This window comes from Simochromis diagramma, unplaced genomic scaffold (assembly GCF_900408965.1).
Source record: "Simochromis diagramma unplaced genomic scaffold, fSimDia1.1 OVJJ01000753.1, whole genome shotgun sequence".
Lineage (NCBI taxonomy): Eukaryota > Metazoa > Chordata > Actinopteri > Cichliformes > Cichlidae > Simochromis > Simochromis diagramma.
Window position 1 is genome coordinate 10,864,310 of NW_024387523.1, and position 27,292 is coordinate 10,891,601.

Consider the following 27,292-nt stretch of genomic DNA (forward strand, 5'->3'; position numbering starts at 1 on the left):
ACAGGGGAGTATGTCATAACTAATAAATCATAATTAATTTTTTTTTTTTTTTTTTTTTTAGAAATGTCTGTATTTTTGTGTATCTATTACTTTAGTGTAGTATGAATGACAAAAGAAAAAACTCTGGGCATGTAATAGCCTCAGATATAACAACCACCCAAAATAGGGGGTAAACATACACGTGATCAGGGCTTTTGCCAGGATTTTCAAAGTATTGTGAGTCAGATTTCTCTTTATTTCAGAGTCAGTTTTGGACTTTGCTTTTCACTGTATTTACAACATTTGGACACAATTATACAAATCTGTGAACCACACAGATGGCCTTCATAGAGCCGATTGTTCATACTATAAACAGCACTCCTTTTTCAGTTTGACTGAAGAAGATAGACTTTCTCAGTTTAAACATCTGACGACATGTTTTCCAGCATCCCAATTTTTTCAGAATTGCAGTTGTAAAATTTAAGCTTTGATCTCACTCACTAAAAAGAAAAATTAAAAGTGAATCACAATATTTTCCAGCACACATGCTCATAAAGTGAACTCTTTCCACACCCGTGTGCTTTGCTGCATCAAGAGAATATTAGTGTTGTTTTTTAAAATAAGGTCAAAGTCACATTAGGTCACTTTCTGGTGACAACAACAGCATAAAGATACAAAATTACTATAAAAGTAGTCAACTCTTACAAACAGATCAAATAAATGAAGTGTTATTGAACCATGTAAATAAACTGGAATTCATATTTTAACTTTATTCGACTTCTTATTATTGTCATGTTATTTTCACATTTTACTAAAATACCCAGTGAATACCTTTAAAAGGTTACTTTGCGAGGCAGCAGGCACACTTAAGCCAAACCAGTGATTTATTGCATAAACAGGATCTCATGGTGGTGCAATGTTTTTAAGTCCCACCCTTTTTATGTTTTACAATTCATCCTTAAATTTAGTGTTTGTTTTCAGAAACTGCTCGTCATTCCCCTTAAATTGCAAAACCCTGGCTTGTTTGTGCCAAAATGTGTCCCATTCCTTGCAGCTTATGTCAGGGTGAAAGCCTCAGGCTGTGTGGATTCACTCTCTGGTCATTCAAAAAACTCGCTAAATAACTACAGATGCTCTGCATGAGTTTTGAGCTCATGGACAGTCTGGGTACTTTTTGAAACTCTTTTCTCCCCAGTAACTGCAGGACACCATCGTGTTCAAATGTAACTCAGGGATGGTTTCAGACCAGCAAGTTTAAGAAGCAGATTTGGTGTTTTAATTCGAGCGTTTTGCTGTAGCTGTTTTGGATGTTGTAAATGGCTCATAAATACCCAGAGCATCGCACCTCCTTTCCCCCCTGCCACTCAAATTAAAAAGTCTTCACTTCTAAAAACCAAAAAAAAAAAAAAGCACAAATGAGCACAGAAAATGAAGCTCACAAAGAAATAAATACACTTCAAATCAGGGATACGATCCAGAGAATGGCGCTCTCTCCCTCCAGCAGGGAACTTTTACTGTAACCCACACCTCACATGCATTTTACAATCTCCCATCCCATCCCCTTCCACTGAGGGAAAATCCAAGCTCCTGATTCTGCTGTTACCGGGCCAGTAAAAGTGATTCAGATTGCATGTAACAGTCTGCAGTGAACGACTCATTTTTTCCGACGGCTGCAGGCACCAGAGGAGCGCCGCTACGCACAAACAGAGACTGCTCTGTGCTCTCTCTGTAAGGTAAGACCGCTGAACAAAAGTCATCTTAGAATGAAAATTCGCATCACATCCGTAAAACAAAACAAAAAAAAAACATCGCGGTGATCTGGAGTTCAGGATTTCCTTCAGTGATGCGTTTGCAGTTTTGATTTGTTGCCAACTATGACGCTACCAAACTGAGGCAAATTTCCGGTTAAACTGCAGGAGAAAAAACACAAATGTGTGTTCTCTGGTTTTGTACTGGGTTTATTTTTTTGTGTAATTTATTAAGAAATTTATTTAAGCTTATTTGCTATTGAACTTAACATAATAAACGTCATGCTTTTATTTTGAATGTTATGTCATTGAATGCATGCAATCAAGAGGTCTAAGTGTTATTTTTCATGTTTCTATTGATCAGTAGAAATTTCTTGCACTTCACACAGTAGTTTTCTCTTGTACAGGAAGCTTAAGTATGAGAATACTTGATAATAACCACAGTGAATGGATTTTCTTTGGTGATTCCTGTGTGTCTAAGTCTTTTTCTTGTTGATGCAGCCAGTTTGGAGATGCTCCAGGGGACAGTTAGCAGGGCTTGGCTCTTCCTGTCCTTCTGTCTCCTGTTGGGGATCTGTTCTCCAGCAGAGGATGGAGGACCAGCAAGTCCTCCTCCTAGTTTCCCCCCTGAGCAAGGGTCAGGGGAGTCGGATTTCGAGGACTGGGAGTGGGGCTCTGGATCGTCTCTTCTGCACCTGCTCCACAGCTTCCCTGCTGACAGCCCCTTCACAACAGAGTCTTCAGAAAAGCCAGTCAACTGCACGCAGCGCTTCTGGCTCCCTCCATCATCTCCAATCTGCTGGGAAAACATAGCAGGACCCAAAGAGTTTGCCAGGTCTCGTCTGCTTGTTTTGCAGAACAGGGCCGCCCTGCAGGCGGTGTCCACCTCCAGCGGGGTGGAGGAGGGAGGGCTGTCCTACGACCACCAAGCTAGAGAGGAGGTCCAGGGGATCCGATCAGACCACCAGAAAGTGACCGAAACTATACAAAGCGTGGAGACCGTGTTTGTCTCTCTGGCAGAGAAGAGGAAAGAGGGCAAGGAGCGGGGTGTCTTTACAAGGTAAGAAACAATAACAGTGGAGAATTCAGGAGGAATAACCCGAGATCAGCGGGTGGGTGGAGAGGTGAATACTATAAAATAGGCTATATATTATTATATGTTATTAAAGTTTTAAATGAATACTCTGTAGGTTTAGAGTGGGGTCATGTCACACCCCATGAATTAAAATTTACATCTACTGAGGTCTTCAATGTCAATTTAATGATTTATTGGTCAAAAACTGACAAAAAGCTTTATAACTTAGAAGCTATGATTCTAAGTGGGCAGTGTGTTGTCAATATATAGAAAGTACTGTATAATGATTTAAAACATATCATAGTTGGCCTCCGACCTTTCCCTCAAGCTCTATGGATTGATCTGAAAGTCAAAGTGATATTAATGCTACATAGAAATAATATAAACAGTGGCAGCAAGAAACAGAGTTTTAACCCTTTCAAGCAAGGTGGTCACTACATTGGACAGCTATTCAAAGGCTGTTTTCTTGTATTTGTGTCAGTACTTGCGCATAAACCACTACATCGGACACTGATGTGTCACTCCATTAATAATTATTAATTAATTATTGTTATTTAACCGTGTCATGCATGAATTATGACAACCTCAATCAGGGCTAAAGATGAATAAAAATACTTAAGAAAAAAATCCGCCGGAAAGAATCGTAGCTTCTGTGGGAGACTGTCCGGTCTGGTCCAAATATTGGTATCCATCTGTCTTTGTTATCAGCAGTTTCCTTTCTTTTTTTCCCCTTTTTCTTGCTCTTGTGAAACCATGCCATGATGTCTTCCATTGCTCATTTTAAAATGCAGTGCAGTACTTGGTTTCATGCAGAGAAAATTAATGCTTATCCCCTGATTTCTTCTTTAATGATGCAAAATCTGGTGCTTTAATCAGGGTTTTGGCATATTTATAGACAGACTTCCTCTACTGTACTTACTACAGATTAGATGCAACTTTGAGCCACATAGTAAAGAAGTAAAGCAGCTACATTTCCAGCTGGGCTTGGATCCAAAAAGTGATCCAAGGCCAGTTGTTGGGGGTTTGTCCTAAATTATTATTAGTGAGGTTCTGGGGAACCCTGGACCAGTGTTTAACTGCTTAACATGCTGAGTGAAAACAGCTTCCAGCCAATCTGAGTCATTTCCAGTATTTCCCTGCACACATCTGTCTGGACATCTGGTTGAGACGAGGCTCTGGCACAAATATAAATTGAAAGTTTGGACATTCGGCTCTATTAGATGTGAGCATTTGAGGGAATTGTTCAAATTTGACTTCTTGTCATGTTTGCTTGTGATTTTTCATCCCATGCAGCATGAAGGAGCATCTCGCAAATACGAGGGATGCTCTCGAAGGCAGAGACCACATGGCTAACCACCTGGAGGAGAAGTTTTCCACTTTGGAGGCGACGCTTCTCAATGTACAGCTTCGACTTAGAAAACTCATCCATCACTGACGATGCTGGAAACCCCTTATTTGAACTGTATTTATATGATATGAATGTCTCATAACGATGTAGTCCATGCATGCATGCTCAGGATGAGTGTGGTTTGTAATGAGAACAAAACACACTTGATTTGCACCTTATTATGTCACCAGCTCGCCTGCCAAAATAAAACGTGTAACCAAGAATCAGCAGAAATGAATAAATGTCACATTTTCTTGGAGTTCTGATGAACAGAGTTGTAAAGTCTAGTTTTACAGTCAACGTTTGACACAACAGAACAAAATGAACATTGTAGCATTTCTTAAAATAAACACATTACACCACATTACTGTTTATTTAATAGAAATTAACCTATACTGCAAAAACACTGCATAAAAATAACTAAGGACACTCTTATTGCTTCCATAGGAATTAATAGGAATAGTAACAGCATGTGTGAGAACCTCTATAAAAGAAGACGTTTATGGTGGTCTGAAGTGTTCAAGTGCGTGTTTACACAATGCCAAGGAGGTAATACATCAGCAACAGAAGTGACTGCTGCTGCCAGTTATTCTGGGAAGGGTTATAAGGTCATTTTCAAAAAATCTGAATACCATCACTCTTCAGTAAGAAAGATTATTCACAAATAGAAAACGTTCAAGACAGTTGCCAGTCGTTCCAGGCGTGGACGTCCCAGTGAATCCACTCCAAAGTCAGTTCTCAGAGAAACTGCAAAAAACCCAAGAGCTTCATCTCACACTCTACAGGCCTCACTCAACATGTTAAACGTTTAAGTTCACGACAGTACAATTAGACAAAGCCTGAACATGTGTGGTGTTTATTGGAAGGTTTGCCAGGAAAAAACCCTTTCTCTCTAAAAAGAAAATGGCAGCATGCTTTAGGTTTGCATAACGTCTGAAAGGATATCTTTGGACAGACAAGACCAAAGTGGAGCTATTTGGGAATTTGGACTCTGGAACACTTTGGGGGTTGAGCAGAATCAAGAATCAAGGTGCTGCAGAGGCACAAAGTTTGGACCTCAACATGAGTGAAATGCTGTGAGAGCTGTGCATAAATGAGTCTTTGCAAACTTCAATGAACCAACGCAATGTTATAAAGAAGAGTGGGTCAAAATTCCTCCATACCGATATGAGAGATTGACAGTCATACAGAAAACGATTAGTTCCTGCTAAAGGTGGTTCGACAAGCTGCTAAATCATGGGGTGCACTTTAGTTTTATGGACTTCTTTTTCTTTAAAACATGCTGCTTATGTATTCTGGTTTAGTTTTTGTTAAAGAAATGATGACACAGTACAATAGGTCAAATAAAAATCGTAAATCTTACCATGGCTCTATATTACCTGTTTGCAAAGGTATGAAGATTTCATGGTCACATTAAACCTCTAAACTGCAGGAAACACGAGGAGCTCAGAGGAGAGTACGCGAGTGGTTTAACACACCAAATTCATAAACTGTGGTATTTTTAAAAAAAATAAAAACGTTCAGTGCAAAACAAGACAGCATGAATTTTTATTTTAATATCAAATCTAAACCACACATTTGTAAATACACAGAGGGCGATATGCCGACTAAGCTGAAACACTTTAAATATTTACATCTGTTAGAGTCTGAGATTTTATTTTGAACTTCAGAGCATGTTCAGTTGTTTTGTAGTTTTTCCACTTCTAGTAAATTTCAAGTTCTTGACAGTCAAATCACAACACGAATATATGGTTAACAGTAGCAACAGCACATCTGAGTTTGAGATCAATGTTTCACAGCACCTTTAAAATAATGTTTTCACCCACTTATTTTTTTTAAGCCAACAGTAACACAGAAGCTAAGACGTCTGCGCTCCAGCTGCGTGGGCTGGGTTCCCATGTCTTGGCTCACATGGAACAAGTCCGTACTGGCCAGTTATGCAGAAACATTTCCGATAACGGTGCACGCAAATCAAGCAGCCCAATTAAGTCAGTGCTACCCGGGAACCTCCATAAACAGTCTAAGTACACAAGCTTATATGCAAACTTGTTCTGAACTCCTGTTTGCATCATATATTAGTAATGACAGTACTTTAGCTCACACAAAATATATCTGTCAGTTTGCAGAAAAGGGTCGCTGAACTTCATTTACTGTTGGGGGGAGTTTGAAATTTGAGTCTTCACTTGATTTCACATTGATCCCGTGTGAGTTTGCGTTTAGTTCCACGTCCTGTAACTTTTTACAAAAGCCCTGAAGATGAACTCGAGAGTTCAAGTGTCTTTTACTGACGGTCACTTTGCTTTCGGCGACAGGCTGGAAGAGTAGATGCGATAACATCTGTCCAGATGGGAAATGTGGACCATCCTCCTGTTTCAGTAATCAGCTCCTTCTTCTTCTTGCATTTGCTCCAAAGAGTTGAGGTAATCTTGAGCCAAGATCTTCTTAGGCAGAATATCTGTCCAGGAAAACAAAGCAAAAAAATTTGTAAAAATGCATAGTTGAAGGAAAAGATCTCATTTTTTGTTGCAGGTCAGTGAGTGATATTAACTCAAGAGTATTAGGAAGACTCAAATGGTTTTAAACTTGGCTGTCAAAAAGTTGACACACTGCACAGCTGCACTAAAATCTACTTTCACGTTAACGTTTAAGCTTCTGTATATTTAAAATTCATCTGATATTTCACTTTATATAGATTATAACAAACTGTTTACAAAATGTTTTTACAGAAAAGCCATTTTTAAAAACTTGACATAATCATATGTCCAGAAGACGCATGCTGAGCACAAGTGGCTCCACGATGTAGTGGTTAACATGTCCGCCTTAGAAAGCCTCGACAGAATGGGACACAATCCGGTGTATACCTAGTCTCCGCCCCCAGCCTGGATAAATGGCTAGAAGGAAACCATCAGGAAGGGCAGCCAGTGTAATTCTGTGCCAAACCAAACATGCACGCTCTGGTGACCTCTCCCAAAACAATCGAGCAGCCAGAAGTACCGCAGATATAGCAGGCAAAACAAGCAGCAACATGCCCGAGGATTTCCACCTTAAACCCTCTGAATCGCTGGATTCAGACAGCCCGACGTTCAAAAGTAACAAAGGAGTGAGTGTGAGCTGTTTGGATACAGACCCAAAAACACCACAGGAGATAAAATGAAGTTATGAGAGAGATAAAAGTCTTATTGGTGGTGTTTAAGGGTCAAAGCAGTGCCTGAGAGACTTAAAAACAGTGCTACTTCAAATAATCCTTAAAGTAAAGCTGGCTAAACTAACTCATCCTTTCATGAAGGTTACAACTTTAGATTTTTGTTAAAACTGTTAAAATTAGTTTTTGTTTTATGGAGATTTTAGAGCCTTTTTGTTTATACTACATTATACCAAGCAGTGTTTCTAATACCTATTCTTTTCTTAATCAGTTAATTTAATTATTTTTTTAAATTCATCGATTAATCTGGTCTTCTTGTGTTCAGCTGGTGGAGGTACTGTGAGCTGCTCCCTTATTTCCTAAGGGATAACCATAGTGGATTGATCTGCGTGTTTGATTTGGCACAAATGTTTTATCAGATGCCGTTCCTGATGTACTCCTCCTGCTTGTGCTTAATTTATGGAATTGTGTCCGTTTGTTGCGGTATTTGACTATAGAGATCCTACAGACAAGGGCTGTCAACCAATGCTCGCTTTGCAAGGGTCACATGCTAACAGGCCGGTCAGGAGCGGGAGAAGCATGAGGGGGGAAAAAAAACATCAAAAATACAGAATAAAAAGCACAGACAATGTCTGAAATTGACGCTTTTGATTGCTTTTAACACCCAGTTTCTCTTTGGGTTTTTGTATGTTATAACTTTGCTCTTTTCCACAGCCAGGTGACGGACCATCAGCAGCACAAGAAAGACCCACAGAACAGTTACATGACATGTTTTTGATGCATCTGACAGCAGATGCTCTCTGCAGGTAGACAGGTAGTTTGAAGCTGCCAGTGGACTGCAAATATACTACCTCAGCTCAACCAGTTTGCCCTTTAGACTTCTGTGATGAATTTTTGTAGACCCTACAGAGTAATGTACTTAAGTGGCTGACGCTGTTACCAGTCTTGATGCTTTTGTGGTGTTTTATGTGTTTATTACTTGAGGGTGATGTCCCAGTGTTTTATATGCAGTACCATCTATGACAGAAATATTTTTCTTCCTTTTTGTTGCGGTCAGTTATTTTCTGTTTTTCTTTTTCTTTTTGGAGACATACATATTTGTCCCTTACAATGGCCCTGAGAGGTGCACAAAATACAACTATTTAGGGGAGACAATAACGTGATGGAACAGCTGTTACATGTTCAGGGTGGCGTTTCTATGGTGTAGATTTGAAACAGAAGCATAAATCCCGTGAAACTGGAAACACACAACCACAACGGAACCACAGTTTCCCATTTATCTACATTTGCTGATGCTGGGTTATGTAACTACCTTAAACACTTTAATAATCCAAAGTCTGATCAGTTATCATTACAGTAGTTCTTAGACTGTGGGTGAGGCCACTGCAGGTAGGTTCAGACATCGTGTGAAACAGGAAATTAATCGATTCAGACATTGTGCTGACTTTTATTCGGACGTTGTGTGAGTCAGTGCGTAGAGCAACGGGAGAGGTATTAATTCACTGTTTCTAACAATCTGGACTCTGTGCAGTCTGAGGTATAATCTGTAACCAGCTGGTGCATCATAGGACCGCCGAGGTGCCTGCAGGTGCCTCTCACCTGTGAGAAAGTGGAAAGTCTCCGTCTCCTGAGCGGTGTTGGCCAGGTCGCTGTACGACAGGGTGTTTGTTTCCTTCCCTGAGCCGTTGTTGAAGGAGGATAGAGCCAGGTGTTGTACAAACAGCTCCTAAAACAATAACAACAGGAGACACACACAAACGCGCTGCTTCAGCTCACATGCCCTAGACAAGCTAACGGTGCTAAAAGTGTTAGCAAATGAATGAGCTGCGGATGATGTTTAGCTTACTGTAGCTTTGGTGGTGAGGAAAAGAGCGTCCTGGTTGATGCTGGAGACATCAGGGGAGCTCTTCATGATCAGCCTCACCCTGGATATCGGTAGAGAGATCGGCTTTTTGCTGCCCGACGCTTGGTCGTCTTTGCCTGAGCTGTTATGAGACATCTTCATAAGGACAGGGCGCGAGACAAGCGGAACTTCCAAGTATTGTTTTGAACTGTGACGCGGTTTGTTTCTTCTTCGTCTGACCAGATTAAAACCGTCTGGCGGACTCGACGCTGTAACATCGCCCCCTGCTGAAGAGGAGGTACTTTAGTTAAAAATGGTTTAGCTGGTTTTAGATGATAGATAGATAGATAGATAGATAGATAGATAGATAGATAGATAGATAGATAGATAGATAGATAGATAGATAGATAGATAGATAGATAGAACATTTATCTTGAATCTTTATACAGGGATGGATGGATAGATGGATGGAAATTACTTTGTTACAGCAGGATAATGAATAAAAATAGTACAACTTACAGTAAATAAACAGCAGTGCCACAGGTGCATAGTGAGGGCATTATACATCAAAATTTACATATACAACAATGATTTCAAAAAAGCGGAAAAAGTAAAAGAAAAATTAAGTTAGTAAAAAGCGGAAATGTAAGACTCATTTTGTGCAAGCGGGCAAATTAATAAATAATTTATACATTATACATCTAAGAAAAACAGCTAAACATATTACCTACTCATTGTGTCGTTTTAACCAATCGTAATTTATCACTACCACAACACGACTGGTTAAAATTAATCAACATCTTCACACTCTCACAAGCTCGCCTGCGTCTATTAGCGTTGTGTCCTCCAGTCCAGTGGCGTCGCATAATTTAGTCATGTACCTAAATCTAAACCAAAGAAGAAGAACTGATGGCAGGCGCCAGCGCAGAAGAAGAATGGTGCCGCTAGTAGTGGCTATAAATGGGCTACAGATATAAACAACCCCAGTTTCTGATCAATTTGGCTGTTCTCGTAAGTAACTCAGAGCCATACCTGTTTGTTTTAAGTCGAACTGCCCCAGAAGGAAGATTTCAGCCTCTCTACCAGAGTCACAGCCACACAAACGGAGCATCTTCATCCTATCACTGAGTTCTGTGTTGTTTCTTCGCCCACCGGCGTCGTTTTAAGAAGCGGCCACGATGCCGCTGGGTTTGAAACCATGTTGCGCCGTTTGCAAGACTAATTCTTCTTCGATGTGGAAGAAAGGAAACCAGGGAGAGATCCTATGTAACAGCTGCACGGGAAAGAGCGCCAGCGGCGGGGCGTCAGGACCCTCCCTGTCCTCCATCACTCAGCCCAGCAATGGCGGAGGGAAACAGGTCAGTGAAACCCAGTGTTTCTAGATTAGAGCCAGGCCTGTTTGTGATGGTGTAAAGCCTCACGAGTTTGTCTTCGGGCTCTTTTTTTTAGACTGGTGGAGCTGTGTGCAGACATTGCAGCTGCATCATTCACAGATAATCCTACATGGAAAATATAATCGCGCTCCCGGAGCCCACGCTGAGCTGAGTTAGGAAGGTTTTCCATTTCAGTTTAAATACTGACGATCACTGTGGGGGGGGGTTGAAGTTATTAGAAGAGCACATGTCTCATTTCAAGACTGTAGTCTTCACTGTTCATGTGTAAAACAGTTTAACAGAAACAAGCCGGTGTGACTCCAGGAGTTTTTACATGTGGTGTCGCAGATTTGATCATAATAACTACCTGAGAAAGCACTGGGCACAACTTTCAGGCTCTTGTGCAGCAGCTTGTGCGAAATACAGATGGCAGAACATAAAAAAAAATGATGCTTCAAATGAAAGTCATTTGTGTTGTACAAAGTGAAAGTATTTAAATCTTTAAATGAGAGGCGAAACATCTCAACAAACCCCCAAGATCATTTAAACCCTTATTTTTAATTAAAATTGGTAATATAGCAGTCTGTTGTCAAGTGAGATCAAACTTGAAGGGTAAAACTGTATGCCTTAAACATTACATAGCTTCACATTTTACTGAAATATTTTTCACATTAAGTGATTAATCAGTTAACAAACAAACAAACTGATAGTTGTTAGTACTGGTCTTAGTATTGTCTCATTGTTTATTTTTCATCATCTTCTTCAACTGACAAGCTGCAGTCAATTGTCCAATCCCTTCTTGTGTTTGTCTATAGTCCAAGCAGGAGATCCACAGGAGGTCTGCACGTCTGAGAAGCACAAAGTACAAAGCTCCTGCATCAGAGAAAAAAGTCTCAACCAAAGGAAAAGGAAGACGACACATATTTAAACTCAAAAATGTAAGTTTGATAATGTAAATTTGATTTTTCTTCTTTCTTGTTGAGTTCATGCATTTGACCCTTGTGTGTGCCAACCTTTTAGCCAATCAAAGCACCAGAATCTGTAGCGACTATCATCACGTCAGAATCCATATTTTATAAGGTACGGTGTTTATTGTTGCAAAGCATGAGAAACAATACTTTCACTTGAAACTGGTCTGATCTTTTTAAAGCATTAATTATATCAATTAACCTTAATCCTTTATCACTGTCAATATATCACAGGGTGTATACTACCAGATAGGAGACGTGATTAAGGTAACAGATGAAGAAGATGGGAGGCCTTACTATGCTCAGATTCGAGGCTTTGTACAGGATCAGTACTGTGAAAAAAGTGCAGCACTGACGTGGCTCATCCCCACTCAAGCCAGCCCAAAGGACCAGTTCGATCCTGGCACCTATATTGTTGGTGAGCAGTTATTCTGGATCATGCAGTGCTCTAGTGGAATTTGTTCATTTAAGCTTTAAAAAACAAACACAAATGTTTTGCAATAGGTCCAGAGGAGGATCTGCCCAGAAAGATGGAGTATTTGGAGTTTGTGTGCCACGCCCCCTCTGAGTACTTCAAGTCTCGGAGCACCCCGTTCCCTACTATCCCAATACGACCAGAAAAAGGCTATATTTGGACCCACATAGGACCCACACCGGCCCACACTGTCAAAGAGTCTGTCAGTGCCAGCAGTTAGTGGGACTGTGATTAAAGACATGGACTCTGTTCTTAAAGAAATAAATGTACATTCACATGATGCTAGTGCAGGGTCAGCAGTTGCCAGCACATCAGCAGAGCATCTGCAGAGGTAGATGTTGCAGTCAGTGGAGGTTTAAATGTAAATAAGGTTTAAATGTAATAAATACTGATATCTGGGAGGACTGTGTCATCTGTGAGGACGCAGGACGGTCTGAAATGTGACATTTGTTTTTAGTGACGCTTAGCAACAGGAGCGACGGGGTCTTTCAATGACTAGTAACAGGAAGAAGCGTCACAAATGAGACACCCCCCGAATTACTTCAAACTTGGCACTGCCTCCAGCCCATACACCCGCCAAGTTTGAAGGAGAACAGACGACCAATGCATACAGAGATTCCTTCATTTATTAAGGAGATAATGATTTTGGGGTTTTCTGATCATTACTTCACATTTGAAGGGGAGTTGTAAGTTGATGGTAATGATGTGTCTTATTGCTTTATTCACAAGCTGTGATGCTGAAACATATGGAAGCTTGTTTACACCACTTTTTGTTTTTTTGGGTTGTGTTTTTTTTTTTTTTTTTTTTCTCTCCAGTGGTAGAAACAAGTTTCCATAAAAATGTTACTTTTGTATTTGATAATAAACAAAAAGCTCTTTTCCATCACTACTGTTGCCTGTGATTTTTCTTTTGTTCCTTTTTTTTTTTTTTTTTTTTTTTTAAACTGATATAAATAAATGTTTAAAAAAAAAAAAAAAATTAACAGAGAGATCTGATTGGTTTTTGTTCCAGCATCCTGATTGAACAAATGTCACGTTTGATTTATGTCAAAGTGTTAGACTGGTGGTGTCTAAAGACTGGAATGAAGCCACTTGTGTCAGTTAAGCTCTTGACCGTGAACGTCTCATTGTAAAGTCTTTAAGTCGGTGGTTTGTGCCCGTTTCTTAGTCGGATGCTGTTCAGAGTCGTTTAAAGTAAACTATAAACACACTGTTACTTTGATTTACAGACGTAAGGTTGGGTCACGTGTATCACCGATCTCTAACCAATCAAACAGAGTTTAACCGAAGCAGGAAGTGCGCGGCAGTCATCGCTCTCTGCCTGTGCACTCCTGGATAAACGTCTCGGTGAAACTTTGGAGTCGTCGGTGAAATTCCCAGTCCGCGAAAACTTCCTCATGTCTTGAGTTTTTTTTTTTTTTTTTTTCTCTGGGCTGGACATGGTGAACATTTCTTGATCACAGTATGGGCAAATTCCAGTCCAAACACGGTGAGAAGTTACATCTAGTTAGCTTCTTTTTTTTAATTATTATTATTAGAAATGAAATACTTGAAATGTCTTATCACTACCGCTCACTGTCATCTCATTATTTGGGCAGCTTCGAAGCCCCGGCAGAGTCCAGAAGGTAAGACAGAAAAGACACATGCTGTCATAGCTAATTTGTACATGAATTTATAATTTATTTATTTATTTTTTAAATATGTGGTTGTTTTTATCCTCTGCAGGACGGAGTTTGGCTTCCAGTGTGCTGAGAGAGTCGCAGAGTAGCCACATATGCAGAAGAAAGCTGACAGAGGTAATGAGTTTCATCTTTGTTCTTATATTAATAACTAATTCGAGAGAAGCTAAACCTATAACTCGCTCACCTACGTTTCCCGTATCACTGCGCTGATCTGGTGCTGACAGAAAAGAGGTTAGACCTGAAGCTGGTGCAGTACTGCCCGGGTACTATTCAGCTCCGGAAACCAGCCAGGTTTTACTAGTGATTTCGGTAATAATGTAGGATCTAAGGGCCCAAAAAGCAAAATCATATTTTGTGTAAGCTTCTTTCAACAAATAAATAAATGCACATGAGGCAACATTAAAGCCAAGTACACGTGTTCTTATGGTGCAGAAAAAACCGCACTGGCTCTTTAAACGCCTTTAACACAGCATCCAGGGCTTCATTTCAGTCGTGCCAGCTTGGGGACAAACTGCTCACATCTATCCAGGAGACATAAAAGATGTTTGGAAGGTGGTCGTTTATTTATTTCTCCACCCTTCCTCCTCCATCTCTATAAAGAGACTTCCAAGTCTGTGAAGTTCAGCACACCCACCCCCCTCCAGACAGCGAGGTCTTTATGCCCAACTTCACTGAGGGGGAAAAAGAGAAAAAAGGAAAAAAAAAAATCCACATCTGGGACTGCTTTCCTGCCCCAGCCAGACGGGTGAGGGTGTGAGGTGGGGTGTTTGGGGCTGGAGTGGGTGAAGTGTGGCTTGTTTCATTTCATAAATGGCATCAAGTGTAATAATGTTTTTTTTTTTTTATTTGTTTGCTTCTGAGACCACCTGATTAAAAACACTGATTGCATTTGTCTTACACACTTTAAGGACAGAAAATTCACTGATCCAGCTTTTCAAGTGTTTGATCTCTTAATATCTTTGGGCAAAACTTGTTATTTTAAGGCCAATAAAGTCTGAAGCTCAGGACAATATTTGCACAGGGCTGCTGTAAGAAAAAAAAAAAAGTTCTGGAAAGTTCTGCAGTTTGGAAAAAGATGTTGACTCTGCCAAGATGTTTAAAGGGCTGTGGTGGAGGTTCTGCGCTTGGAGCACTTCCTGCGATTACATTTTCCAACCCAATGTAGTTTTATCCCCCATGACACCACTGCTGTGAAGTGGTAATGTCAAAAACATCTCTTTTTCCAAAAGATGACTCCGTTCTTTGCATCTTTGTTAGAAAGTCTTCCCCTTAAAATCACATTTAAAACGTTTCCTTGTCACAGTTTTCGCAGAGGTGACAGATTAAAGACGGTTTTTAGAAGCTGGAACAGTTTAAAAAAGATTTTGTAGAGATAACTAAACAATGAAGTCTTTTATGTGCAACGTTCGATGTATCCAGTGAGGGGGGAGGAGGGGAGCGCCGTGGGTAAAAATTTTAAACACGCAGACTCATAGGTGAATGTTTACATACCTGTCAAGTACCACTGAGGCAGGCTCAGGTGTTGACAGGTTGACTGTCTAAAGAACGGACAAACCTGTTTCCTTTCCTATGATCTTCCGTCAAGTATGTGTGCAGAAAAGAGGCTGAATAATTACAGTTTTAAGTAAATGTTGGCATACTGAGCAGAAAAGGCGTGGCGAGTTTAACTTGAAGTTCAAAGAAAACAATCCTGTCTAGTTTTTGGTTTAGACAGAGAATCCAAACTTCTTTTCAAAAATAATGTGTTCAAAATGTGGATTTTGTGATTATATTTGGGTTATAGTCCATCCCGCAAGCCAATTATAGACCAAACAATCTGAGTTTGTTCACTTACATTCCTCAAATTGAATTCTACCAAATGTGAAGTTGTTTTAGTTGCTTAGCTAAATGTTCAAAATACCAGATTGATAGAAGCAGCTCAATGTGAGCTATCGGTAAACATGTAAATATGCATTAGTATACAGTCATGTGATAAAGAGGGTTTACACAGTTGTGCAGGACAACTAAGTCCACACTTACCGCTTCCGTAGGAATTATGCAGCAGCCGGGAGCTGCCAATTAAATGCATTTGATTAACTGATCAAGAGAGTTTGAGCACCTCTAAAAACAGATGTTTGGCCGGTTTGCTGGTCTGGAGCATTCAGGTGTGTTTTAACACAATGCCAAGGAGGAAAAATGTCATCAGTGATCTTAAAGAAACTTAATTGTTGATGTCCATCCATCTGGGAGGAGTTAAAAGGCCATTTCCAAACAGTTTAAGTTCATCATTCTACAGCTAATGGAAAACATTTAAGCTAGCTGTCAATCTTCCCAGGAGTGGATGCCTCAGCATATTCACCCCAAAGTCAGACTGTTCAGTGCTCAGAGAAAAGCCCAAAAAACTTAGTTAACATGTTAAATGTTACAGCTCATGACAGTACAATTAGAAAAAGACTGAAAAAGACTGGCTTGTCTGGAAGTGTTTCCAGGAGAAATGCTCGTCTTTGTAAAAAGGTTGCACAACTTAGGTTTGCAAAGTTGGACCTCAAAAAAACTGCAAGACTTATGGAAAAATGTCCTTTGGACGGATGAGACCAAAGTGGAAATGTTTGACCATAAAGCACAGCATCACATTTGGAGAAAACCAAACTCAGCATATCAGCACAAACACCTCACACCAACTTTCAAGCACGGTGGTGGAGGGGGGATGGTTTGGGCTTGTTTTGCAGCCACAGGACTCACCACTTTGCAATCATCGAGTTAACCCTGAATTCCCCTGAATACCAAAGTATTCTAGATTCAAATGTGTGGCCACATGTCTGAGAGGTAAAGCTTGGCCAAAACTACAACGATCCCCAAAACATCAGCAAACAGAAAGGCTGGAAAAAAAAAAAAATCGAGGTCATGCATAGGACCCTCAATGAACTGAAGCAATGCTGTAAAGAAGGTTGGCCAAAATTCCTCCATAACAATGTGAGAGACCACTGAAGTGGTCCTACAGGCTATTAGGTGTGGACCTAGTTGCATAGATGTGCATCAGCTACACATTAGTGAAATGAACTCAAGCTGCTCACTGAAATCAGGATGGGCCCATGGACTGACGGGTGATGCCGCCTTCTCTCATCAAAGCTTCACTGCAGGCAGAGCGTGGCAGGATACGCTGGGTGTGTTGCCTGCATCTGAACACGAATGCGGGTGTGCAGACGTGCCCACAAATTATCACTCCCTGTGTTGCTCAACTGCATCTGCTGAAGCATCAGTGTGACATGGGTGAGGGACATGTCGGCAGATAAAAGGCTTTTTGTTCCTGTCTTCTTTTGTTTTGCACTGGAAGACTAAAGCAGAAAGAGATTCATTTTCTTAAAGTATTATTTATTCGATATTTTTCAAGTAACAGAAATTGATCCAAGTCCTTTCATCAACCCTGTCTGCTGTAGGATTTGAAAATATGTGTAAATGCATATAAGTATATAATGGATTTAGAGGATTTAAAGTAAGCTGACTTATAACAGTCAACACATATACAGTGTGTCTAAACCTAAACCTGAAGTGCAAAGAGGTCCAGCCAAGACTCAGGATTTAAGTGAGCGTTTTCATCTTCGTGTATTTATGCAAGAAAGCATGCGAAAAGATGTCAGCCATTCAAAAACATGCGGGTAAACCGGCTTTCTTCTTCTTTGCAGTGCCGTATGTTTGTGTGTTTAAACGTGTGCAAAGTAAGCCAAAAGTATTCATACCACTGCTTTGTGTTTTGTGGTTCATAAAAAGGAAAAATGCACAGATTATTCAACATTGCTCACATCTGGAGATCCATCTTCACACTCACGGGACAAGAAAATCACTTAATTGCTTCCTCCCGCTCTTAAATGTGTCCTCTGATAATTTACACTCTTGACTCTTTTCACAGAACTTGTATGTGGAATTGAGGAAAAGCACTTCTGATCATAACTGCGACATGAAGGGTGAGTGGGCAATCACACGTCATCCTGTTTCCCGTCTAAGGTCTTTAAAGGTTCAATTGTTTAGTGAATGTCATCGGGTTTTATCCACTTAAACGAAACAATGGAAATAGTTCATATAAGACTAAGACAGAGCCTTACATGAGTAATCAGAAAGATACAAGATAGACCGCAATAATTTTAAGTACCCATAAACTGTGAGTCTGTTAAAAAAAGAGAATTATGATGCATTTTTGTGCTGTTTAGTGGTTCAGCCACCAGAAGAAGAGAAGACGCCCGATAAAGGGACCAATTTTCACTTCAAGTGCAAGAAGGAAACAAAGAGGAGCAGCAGCCGTGCTGCTGTGAGTGAGGTAACTGGTAACCTCGTTATTTGATATTCAAATAACGTTATAATATAGTATAATTGTAGCAACTGGTGTGTACTCAGATTTTGGTTTTTCCAAGACTGGTGGGGTTGGGTGCCGGGACTTCGTGGAGTTTTCTAGTAAAACATGATGAGACGACTCCTGACTGTGAAGAAGTCGCGCAGAAAAAGCTGCATAAACACCCATTTTTAAATATGTATTCTTGAAATGGACTAAACAAACCTGATAAAACATGTTATCTTATCAGGTTGGTTGCAGGCTGTTATGGAGGATTTTGCTATTTTAAAGGGGCTGTAATGTTCTCAGTGGCCACTTTGGTTTTTTTAGCCATTTAAGTGCTTATATTTATTGAGACAATCACATGGGAGCAACTCATGTGATTGTTAGAGAGAGATGGGTATTTCAGAAACTGCTGATCTGCTGGGATTTTCCCACATGCTCATCTCTAGGCCTTGTAGAAGTTTTTGATTTTGGGGTCAGAGGAGAATGGCCAGTTTGCTTTGAGCTGATAGGAAGGCAACAGTAGTTCAAATAACCAGTCATATGCAGAAGAGCATCTCTGAACATCTCTGAACATCTCTGAACTGTGAAGGGCTACAGCAGCAGAAGACCACACCGGGTGCCACTCCTATCAGCTGAGAACAGGAAACTGTGAAAGCGTGGCTCCATCCTGCCTTTTGTCAGTAGTTCAGGCTGCTGCTGGTGTAATAGTGTGGGGATATTTTGTCAATATGGCCAAAACCTCTGAAGAATGTTTTCAGCACTTGTTGAATCTGTGCCATGAAGAATTAAAGCATCTCTGAAAGCAAAAGGGAGTGTAATAGTAAGGTGTACCTAATAATAATAATAATAATAATAATAATAATAATATTATTATTATTATTATTAATTATTATAATAATAATAATAATAATAAAAAAAAAATGTCTCATGAGTGTAAAGTTACAGTACATATAATAAGCAAATACACATATTACTGTAAATGACAAACTATGGCATCAGTATTATTCTGACAGCATGTTCGCATGTGAACACAGGGCATGGAGGGTAACGTGCAGCCTGGAGACGACTCTCAGCAGGAGTGGACCTTCACACTGTACAATTTTGACAACACAGATGAGGTCAAGAAAGAGGTAAGAGAGGGTTTTTGTTTTTGTTTTTGCTGCTGACATATGTCAGATGTAAAATGTCTCTGTATGCAGTGTGTATATCTGTGTTCTGCAGGACATGTCCAGCCTGATGCACTCCGTGTTTGAGGTTTTAGAGACATCGGTGAAGCAGCCTTGCAGTGGCACAAGGCCCCTCAGGATCAAGCTAGCTGTAACTTCCTCATATTATCCAAACAAGAGCTCAAACACAGGTACGTGTTATTGTGATTTTTAGGATTCAAGGACCCAAAACTAAACAGTTCATGACCGTCAAGATTTTAATAAGCTTCTAAACTGTCAGCAATGCCAACATCCTGCACTCACTGAAAACAGATGCAGAGCAGGAGCAGAGTGGATCTCAGGAGGCCGGACGTCCAATGAGAAGGCTCTTCTGTGTGGATGAAAACAAAGAGCGCAGAAAGCACTACCAGGATCTAGCTGGCATTGAAAATTATGCCTCCAAGTTTGACAATGCAGGTATCATAAAAGCTCCATTAATTCTGTGTGTGTGTGTGTGTGTGTGTGTGTGTGTGTGTGTGTGTGTGTGTGTGTGTGTGTGTGTGTGTGTGTGTCCTCTGGAAAATACACTTAAGGGTTTTTTTCTTCTGTTTTTTTTTTTTTTTTTTTTAGACTCTCCTCCTCTTCAGCACCATCTAGTGGTGCACTGTGAGAACTCTGTGCATTCTGAGTCACCCCAAGACCTCCGTGTTGTTCACTCCATGAGAAGCAGATCCATGTGTGATAGGACCAGAGCTGAGAGAAAGTCCTGCAGGTTGCATGGCCGGCACCCTGCTTCGTGGTGCCATCCTACCCAGACTCTCCTTCGAGCCTCCCAGAGCCTCCCGCGTCGCTCCCACAGCAGGAAGCTTCACTCCATGGTACAATATTCTGCCTCGCCCCATACACACGCTGGCTTCCAGGCACAGCCAGGACAAGACAGGGAGACATTTTACAGCCTTCAGCCTTCCTGTGGTGTCCCGCTGGCCCAGAGACATGAGCACCATCACTTCCATGAGCATCATCACCATCATCACCACTACCACCCATCATAACCTCATGTGATACACATATAAGACAGGTAAGAGCAGCTTAGTAATATTTTAGCTTAGTCTTCACCTTATTCTGGATTTTCTTTTCTCATCAGTGCCCCAATACAGATATTATAATGTCAAATGTGAGACACATGCATGCAATAAAGTTGTTTAGACTGTTATTATTTATATGAGGATGGCTCTGTTAGTACAGGGGCAGTGACCACAGTATCTCCCCTGACAAAAATCCTCAGTTGCACAACAATGCCCTGCAAGCATGCACCTCTATGTTGTACAAAGTAGTTTGGTTGGAAAAGAATAGCAGATACATAAAATGAAGTACATGATGGCAAAATAGTTAAAACTGTGTTAAACGCCAAACATTTGGTGTGCTGTGAGGAGGAAAGTGAAGCTCCTCGTGAGCATTCAGATGTTGTTCCTGCTAATCTGTCTGGCAAAAGTTGCAAATAGAAACCACGTCCAGCGAAGGACGTGAGACAGCTGTTGCTATTTATAACCTCAACCCTCTTACTTACCCTCTGTGCCTCTCTCCTGCCTCACCAGAGCAAAACACCCAGAGAGACAGCAACAGAAGATACCAACGGAGCAGCAGCTACAAAAGAGACAAGACGCTGAATCAAATACATACCAACACACACAAAAAAAACTAAAGACATGAAGTCCCTGCGATTCCTTGCTGCTGAGGGCTTCATTCAGGCTGGTGCGAGAACTCTGGAAAACCTCACCTGTGTGTCTTTTAACCTCTACCCACTTCTCTTCAAGGCCTGCTACCTCCACGAGCAGGCTGAGGTGCTGCATGCTTTGGTCCAGATGTGGCCTCTTCCTGAACTCAACCTACAAAGACTTCTGGGAAAGACAGCCGACTGTCAGTTAGACCTCACATCTCGCACCTGCCGGCTTTGTCTGGAAGCAATTCTCAACGGCCTAAAGGTACCAAACCACCCACCTTGAATGTACCCCTAATCATTTTCATTTCAGTTGCATTTCTGTTGTCATTGCCTTAAAACACTCATGAATAGTCACCTTTAATGTAATATTCTCTTGTTTTCTAAGGATTATGTGCTGTCTCTCCCCGAGAACATATGCCAAGAGCCTTCACACGGTGGACCTGACTGCCCTTAAGGACACTGAGCATCAGGCCTGCCCTTGTAAATCCACCCTGGGTCGATGGGCAAGAACCCAGCTCCTGACAAAACTGTGCTACGAGACCATGGTGGCCATGCAAGATACGGACGTGTCCCAATCTGCCTTTGAAACATCTGTTGACGTCCGTCTGAACGGCTTCGTCACAGGCCGCAACTATGAGCTGGTAGCTCAGGCTTTCCTGCTCCTCCGTTACTGTCCCCTGAAGCTTCGCTTTGTTAGTTTTAGGGCGGATTCTCTCACTCTCAAGCAGCTGTTCTATGTTCTTCGCCTAGCAGAGCCAGAGTCCATCACAAAGCTGGAGGTGGTGCACAATATTCCTCTAGAGGCCTCACACCTGGAGGTGCTGCTGTCCAGGGTGGAATTCCCCAAATTACAGTCTCTGACCCTGCCAGCCAGCGCCCTGGATGTCAGGAGGCTCGGCTCTGACGACGAGGATCTGCTGGCCACCATTGGCAACCTGCTGGCACGACTGAGCAGCCTCACTGAGCTCTATGTTGGTTTTTCTACTCTCACTGGACACCTGCGGAGACTGCTAAAGTGAGTACAAGCACAGACAGGGAGCAATAAAGAGACAGACAACAAGGTGCCCTAAGTTTGTCTATTCATGTAATGCATGCTGATTGTAGACGTGATCAGCAACAACACCAAGAGCTTTAACACAGCTCAAAATACCCACCTTTAACCTTTGTCAATTGTACAACAGTGGAAGGTATTCTGTTGTTAAAATTGCTGATGTGGTGCCAGTGCGAGGACAGGTGGCTGCAGGGCAAAGACCCGCTGGGTATTCTTCACCTTCAAATGGAAATAGAACAGGAGCGAGTATGCACAGTATAGATTTTGTAATGTAAAATGTTTTGATGCTCAACAAACAAGGTATAGATGAGCAAAAGCTTGCAGCACATTGTTCATAAAATTAACAAATAAGTGAGCAAAGACTTTGACAAAAGATTGAATTTGCGTTTACAAAGATGTACAGATGGGTGACCAACCAACAGAATGAAAAACATTTTCATACTGATGAAGTGGATCTGTATGTCCTATGTACTTCACTGATTTAATGTAACACTTCCGTCTAAGGAAAACGTGCCAGCCTGTAGCGTATAAGAGCCATGAGTGTTCTCTTTTATCCTTTGTCACCTGTTAGCTGTACCTTTTTAAGCATTTCCTGTACCGCTCCTGTTTGACTACAAATGTCTACCTCTATTAGCATTTCATACCAGAGTCATTTTTATTCTCCTTTGTTTCCTTCTCACAGTCCTCTCAACACACCTCTACTATGCTTGGAGTTGGCCAACTGCTGCCTGAACCGTGTAGACATGACCTACCTGGCCAACAGTCTCCACAGTGAGACCCTGGTTCACCTTGACATCAGTGGACACAACCTCTTTGACTCTTTCTCCACCCCTGTACACAAATTGCTTAGCAGGAGTTCGGGAACTCTGGCAAGATTGGCTCTCGAGGAGTGCAACATAAAGGACGAGCACATGGACGCCTTCACTAATGCTCTGGCTTGCTGTCAGCAACTGGAGGAGCTCAGACTTATGGGAAACCCTCTGACATCTGTTGCCCTGCTTAGGTTATTCTCCACTCTATCTGCAGGGTTTCCCAAGTTAAGGTACATAGAGGCACCTGTGCCCCGTGAATGTTACGCAGATGATGTCACGTATCCTCTGGACGATTCGGTCTTGCTGCGTTACAACACGGAGCTGTTTCAGGAGATCAGGATCCAGCTGATGGCCGTCCTGGAAAGAGCAGGTAGAGATGGGGTGGAAGTGTGCACCCCCATCATGGGGGCCTACGATCCAGACATCAATGAAACCAGTAATGAGCTGGGGGTGTCCATGTTGAAATCTTTTAACGCCGTCATCGGCACTTTTATAGGTACGATAACAGATGTGAACAACAGGAGATCCCAGACTTGGAAAGATGATTGATTTTTACTGTGACTAGTCCTGAGCTCAAAGTCTGCTGCTTCATTCAAGCCCAACACTGTGAAAATGGATCCAGTAAACCAGATTTAACTATAGTTAAGACAGGAATTATGTTAGTGTCAACAAATGCTGTTTTCTTCCAGGACTTAATTATATAAACTAAACAGATGTGCAATGCAGATAGCAACTATATTGGTTATTGCTAAGATGTTTTATTAGCTGTATATACAGTGCATGTTGTTTTAATTTATATATTCTTGTTTAAATGCTGTAACTATATTTATAAGCAGCCCAACACTGAAACATGTGACAGATCCTTCTATAGTAATTCTGAAACTGTAATTTGTCATATCAATATATCAAATAAATGACAGACATGTTTCAAAATGTACATTTCTTTAATGAGCACTGTGTTATATATGTAGATTACATTTCATGTTAAATATTACACCAGGGGACGACCACGAACCAACCGAAGACTAAGATTAACAGCTGCAAACTGGAATGGCCTATTTCTTCATCCATTCCTCTTTTTCTTTCCTCTCACGGATCACCTCCTCCAGGTATGGAGTCAGATAGCGGACATCCTGCAGGAAAAACACAAGACGTTAGTAATCAGCAGAGGCTAAAAATCCCACCCTAAACTAAGATAATAAAAAACAATTTTTTCCAAAAACCTCTGTGATAGTTCTGTTTACTTATCTTTCTTTTCCACACTTTGACTAAAATTTCATATCTTACACTGAGAATTCACTTAGGACTCATCAGCAGCTATGTTCCAGCTGACTGATAAGAGGTGAAATCAATCATAGAGAGGGTTCTGCACCAACAACATCCTTATGATTACAGTAGTCACTAGCAAACTGTTGCCAGTAGTTTGCAGGGAAGACAACTTGTCTGTGAACATTTGCAAACTATTCAATTGGTAGTGAGGAAAGTGTGATACATACCAGGAAAGGAGAATGAAGGCTGTGGCTTTTGAAATGTATTGGTTGCACAACTTTTATCTAGTTATAAGTTTGCAGACAAGTTGGCATCCTAAGTGCAAACTACTAGCAACAAAGCAGCACTGCACACCACTTTGCAACCACCTTCAGGCTATGGACTCCCAACACCCTCCAGAAACTAGTCGCCAACCAGTTACAGAATACATACTTTCCCCTAGCAACCAGTGTCTACCAGTTTCAAACCAAGTGCCAAGACCACTCACAACCAATCAGGGGATCAGATTTCCCCCTAACAAACAGTGGCTGCCAGACCTGTGCTGACAAATCTTTAGGACTGCATGACTCAAGCCTCAGTGGAAAACTTAACAAATAATCACGTCCAATGAAATGACCAACAGAAAAATACTACATCTATCCATGTTAACATTAACACTACATTTTACACTGCACTGAAAATGCTAATTTAGTCTGTTTGCGTGAAAGCACCTCATCGAATTTTGTCCACTGGTTTTTAGGAAGAATCTGCTGCTTCATAGAGAGATCCAGGGCCCTCTTGATCCTGAACATCCTGTCGTTGTACACATTCTCTGGAAGCCTCCTGAGGGCCTCTTTCACATCCAGGTCCTCATGGATCGTGTCATCACGCATTAAACCTGCAACAGAAAACCCACAAGCTCAAGACAATCCGGTTTCCATTAACAAGCTTCGAAACTGGCAACATTTTTAGCTAATGAACTCTGATCATCTTAAATTATTATATTGCGGCCTTACCAAGTTTGTTGAAGCCACACATGTTGTAATACCATTTACGGAAGCCAACCAGGAGCCTTCCTGTTGCAGCTGTAAAGAAATAGAAAAAAAAAAAATCATGAGAAAGAGACAGAAACAGACAGGATCAGTGAGGATGGAAGGAAAGAAGGAGAACAGTGTTCTAGCCACTTAGTATACATATTTAAGTCAGTCAACTTTAGTTATGAAGTACATTACAATACAAAATAAGAAAATTAAAATTGTATAAATAGATAGGTTTAAATAAAATTAAGCCTGTACAGGTGGCCCTTAATCTTCTTTTTAATGGTATCAGTAGTGTCACATATCTAGGGAACCTCAATCTCAAAAGCAGTCTCCTTTTTCTAACCTGGACCAAAGTACCACCAACAATCACTGATCACCTGATCAGAGACCTAGTAGTTAAACATGGATGTCTTAGTTAACAAATACAGGGAGAAATCTATCTTGTCATATTTTATTTATCTTACTGAGCTATTTTAGTATGAGCTGCTGTAACAGTGATTTCCCAACATAAAATATATGTCATCTTATAAGAGGCAATTAGTCAGATGTGCTGTATGAATATCAGACAACAACCATTCAACTACGACCACTCAGATGTCATTGTGAGACAGACGTAACTATTCACTAAAGAAAACAAACTTTAACCTCCATTAGCAATGAGCTAACAGCAGTTTGGTTGATTTCTTAAATTTAACTCCAAACGACGGCTGAGCTCTACATCAGTCATTTAGTAAAACACGGTTTTTATTATTGCGCAACAGGATGGAGGTATTTGTTTAATACCAATTTATTTTACCGGCACTGGAGAGCGCTAAGCTAACGCTAGCTGACCAGCACCCGTTAGCATCAGCTAGCACGGGGACACTAGAGGACACAGACGAGTCAAAGGCACCGGAAGGCCTAATTATACTGACAAAGTAAACATAACGACCTGCTGTGAGCAACAGAATAAAACAGATCTGACCACAGGTTAAAAACGAGAGGATTAACGAGCATAACCTGGAAATATGAAAAAGGATAGGGGTTCATTTACCTGGTGCCCTCGTCGCCATGTTTATCGCTGAGAAGGAACGCGGTGGGTTGTGGGTAAAGATGCGTTCAAAAGCAACTTTATCTGACGTCACGCTGTCGTAAGGTCCGACGTTCACGGACAGCGGAAATTTTGTTTAAAACTGTGTAAATACACTTTAAATCAGTGTAAACACAGAATAAATACAGTAAAAATATAGTATAAATAAATTATAAATCGGGATAATACAGTATACATAATATAAAACAGTATAATACAGTATAAATACATTTTAAATTTACAGTATAAATAGTTATCAATGCAGTATAAATATCCTCCTGAGAAGCAAGGGGAAAAAAAGTATCTTACAGTTTTTTGTCCACTACAAAAAACATAATGAACAGGCTGGGTCTCAGGAAAATAAAGCGTAAATCAGTGTAACTACTGTATAAACAATGCCTGATGTTCCCTGTGAGGAACCTCCATCTGAAACTCCATTAATGTCTGAGCCAGCTGTATCTGTTTACAATAATACATAAAAGTCTGAGGACCTTAAAATTATGAAGAAGAAAGAAAAGGGCTTCTTCCCAAAACTGTGTGCTGTTTCTGTGTCAAACCCAGAGAAACTGACTGACTTTGAGAATCCCATCTGTCTGGTCTCACTCTACAAAATGAAATTTAAAAGAAATTTCAATATTTCTGCATGAGTCTGCATCAATGATTAAAGAATATTTTTCTTCAGATGTTTACAAGTCTCTTAGGATTTTAAAATAACTCCACAAGTCCAGTAAGTGTTGTTAACATATTGTTATTTTTAAGAGAATACTGTTTACAACAATGGTATCGGAAACTGGTAATTTCTTTTAAAAAGGGTTCCCAAAAATTATTAACATTGCTCCACATCTTTGTTTTGTAAGGATCCAGACAGAAGTTTGCATATACCAGGACCTCAGAGTTTATGAGTATTCCTGAGGAATTAAAAATATTAATAAATGGAGCTGATCAGAACCACAAATTAAAATTTTAAAATTAAAAGGAAGTTTGCATGATGTTTGCCAGGTGCTCAAATCCACAGAGGTCAATTAAGGAATCGAGTTGTACTTATCCAACATTTAAAAAAAAAAAAATCATATTTTTTATGAATGAATGGATGATAAAAATACCTATTTAGATTAAAAATGTCCTTATAATTTCAAAGTTTCATTCAGTAATGGTTGCTCATTCTAAAGCATGTGTGAAATAGTTTATGATTTCATCCGAAGTTAAAACTGTGGACATCAGCAATT

The 27,292-nt window shown here is 40.6% G+C and overlaps 6 protein-coding genes across 8 annotated transcripts; 4 read left to right on the top strand and 2 right to left on the bottom strand.

Moving 5' to 3' along the window:
- The first annotated feature begins 1,522 nt into the window (after nt 1-1,522).
- Nucleotides 1,523-4,459, top strand: si:ch211-57n23.1. Of its 2 annotated transcripts, none has more exons than XM_040021236.1 (3): nt 1,523-1,712; nt 2,233-2,787; nt 4,096-4,459. In XM_040021236.1, the coding sequence occupies exons 2-3, from the start codon at nt 2,240-2,242 to the stop codon at nt 4,235-4,237; spliced, it is 690 nt and encodes a 229-aa protein (XP_039877170.1). In that variant the 5' UTR covers nt 1,523-1,712; nt 2,233-2,239; the 3' UTR covers nt 4,238-4,459. The 2 variants fall into 2 exon arrangements, with proteins under 2 accessions (XP_039877170.1, XP_039877169.1); XM_040021235.1 differs by having other exon boundaries at nt 1,524-1,712; nt 2,229-2,787.
- A 1,249-nt stretch (nt 4,460-5,708) lies between these two features.
- Nucleotides 5,709-9,417, bottom strand: chrac1 (chromatin accessibility complex subunit 1). Its single transcript, XM_040021237.1, has 3 exons — nt 9,178-9,417; nt 8,931-9,057; nt 5,709-6,644 (listed from the first exon to the last, which is right to left on the bottom strand). The coding sequence occupies exons 1-3, from the start codon at nt 9,334-9,336 to the stop codon at nt 6,562-6,564; spliced, it is 369 nt and encodes a 122-aa protein (XP_039877171.1). The 5' UTR covers nt 9,337-9,417; the 3' UTR covers nt 5,709-6,561.
- A 660-nt stretch (nt 9,418-10,077) lies between these two features.
- gatad1 (GATA zinc finger domain containing 1) lies at nt 10,078-12,876 on the top strand. The gene is made up of 5 exons (XM_040021399.1): nt 10,078-10,532; nt 11,363-11,485; nt 11,568-11,627; nt 11,750-11,933; nt 12,020-12,876. Exons 1-5 carry the CDS (start codon nt 10,353-10,355, stop codon nt 12,208-12,210), a joined length of 738 nt encoding a protein of 245 aa, XP_039877333.1. The 5' UTR covers nt 10,078-10,352; the 3' UTR covers nt 12,211-12,876.
- A 97-nt stretch (nt 12,877-12,973) lies between these two features.
- LOC120727050 (protein naked cuticle homolog 2) lies at nt 12,974-20,832 on the top strand. Of its 2 annotated transcripts, none has more exons than XM_040021179.1 (10): nt 12,974-13,479; nt 13,589-13,615; nt 13,716-13,786; nt 17,559-17,613; nt 17,857-17,963; nt 19,016-19,111; nt 19,203-19,338; nt 19,460-19,603; nt 19,757-20,204; nt 20,722-20,832. In XM_040021179.1, the coding sequence occupies exons 1-9, from the start codon at nt 13,455-13,457 to the stop codon at nt 20,176-20,178; spliced, it is 1,083 nt and encodes a 360-aa protein (XP_039877113.1). In that variant the 5' UTR covers nt 12,974-13,454; the 3' UTR covers nt 20,179-20,204; nt 20,722-20,832. The 2 variants fall into 2 exon arrangements, with proteins under 2 accessions (XP_039877113.1, XP_039877114.1); XM_040021180.1 differs by having other exon boundaries at nt 17,857-17,954.
- On the top strand, nt 20,803-23,636 carry lrrc14b (leucine rich repeat containing 14B). The gene is given in 4 exon segments (XM_040021178.1): nt 20,803-21,108; nt 21,232-21,246; nt 21,248-21,861; nt 22,580-23,636. Coding segments are annotated over 4 exon segments (1,584 nt in total). The 5' UTR covers nt 20,803-20,832; the 3' UTR covers nt 23,259-23,636.
- On the bottom strand, nt 23,635-26,104 carry LOC120727051 (cytochrome b-c1 complex subunit 7). Its single transcript, XM_040021181.1, has 4 exons — nt 26,031-26,104; nt 24,974-25,042; nt 24,689-24,855; nt 23,635-23,842 (listed from the first exon to the last, which is right to left on the bottom strand). Exons 1-4 carry the CDS (start codon nt 26,047-26,049, stop codon nt 23,765-23,767), a joined length of 333 nt encoding a protein of 110 aa, XP_039877115.1. The 5' UTR covers nt 26,050-26,104; the 3' UTR covers nt 23,635-23,764.
- Between the last annotated feature and the right edge of the window lie 1,188 nt (nt 26,105-27,292).

Bases quoted from the DNA above. Each gene is read 5' to 3' on its own strand.
- gatad1 (XM_040021399.1), top strand. From the start codon at position 10,353: ATGCCGCTGGGTTTGAAACCATGTTGCGCCGTTTGCAAGACTAATTCT. The intron at 10,533-11,362 runs GTCAGTGAAACC...GTTTGTCTATAG, and splicing joins GCAATGGCGGAGGGAAACAG to TCCAAGCAGGAGATCCACAG. The intron at 11,486-11,567 runs GTAAGTTTGATA...CCAACCTTTTAG, and splicing joins ACATATTTAAACTCAAAAAT to CCAATCAAAGCACCAGAATC.
- LOC120727051 (XM_040021181.1), bottom strand. The intron at 24,856-24,973 runs GTAAGGCCGCAA...TTTCTGTTGCAG, and splicing joins GTGTGGCTTCAACAAACTTG to GTTTAATGCGTGATGACACG. The intron at 23,843-24,688 runs GTGCTTTCACGC...TTTTTCCTGCAG, and splicing joins AGTGGACAAAATTCGATGAG to GATGTCCGCTATCTGACTCC.
- chrac1 (XM_040021237.1), bottom strand. From the start codon at position 9,336: ATGAAGATGTCTCATAACAGCTCAGGCAAAGACGACCAAGCGTCGGGC. The intron at 9,058-9,177 runs GTAAGCTAAACA...TTATTGTTTTAG, and splicing joins TCCTCACCACCAAAGCTACA to GAGCTGTTTGTACAACACCT. The intron at 6,645-8,930 runs GTGAGAGGCACC...TTTCCTGGACAG, and splicing joins GACTTTCCACTTTCTCACAG to ATATTCTGCCTAAGAAGATC.
- LOC120727050 (XM_040021179.1), top strand. From the start codon at position 13,455: ATGGGCAAATTCCAGTCCAAACACG. The intron at 13,616-13,715 runs GTAAGACAGAAA...TATCCTCTGCAG, and splicing joins GCCCCGGCAGAGTCCAGAAG to GACGGAGTTTGGCTTCCAGT. The intron at 19,604-19,756 runs GTATCATAAAAG...TTTTTTTTTTAG, and splicing joins CTCCAAGTTTGACAATGCAG to ACTCTCCTCCTCTTCAGCAC.
- si:ch211-57n23.1 (XM_040021236.1), top strand. From the start codon at position 2,240: ATGCTCCAGGGGACAGTTAGCAGGGCTTGGCTCTTCCTGTCCTTCTGT. The intron at 2,788-4,095 runs GTAAGAAACAAT...CATCCCATGCAG, and splicing joins GAGCGGGGTGTCTTTACAAG to CATGAAGGAGCATCTCGCAA.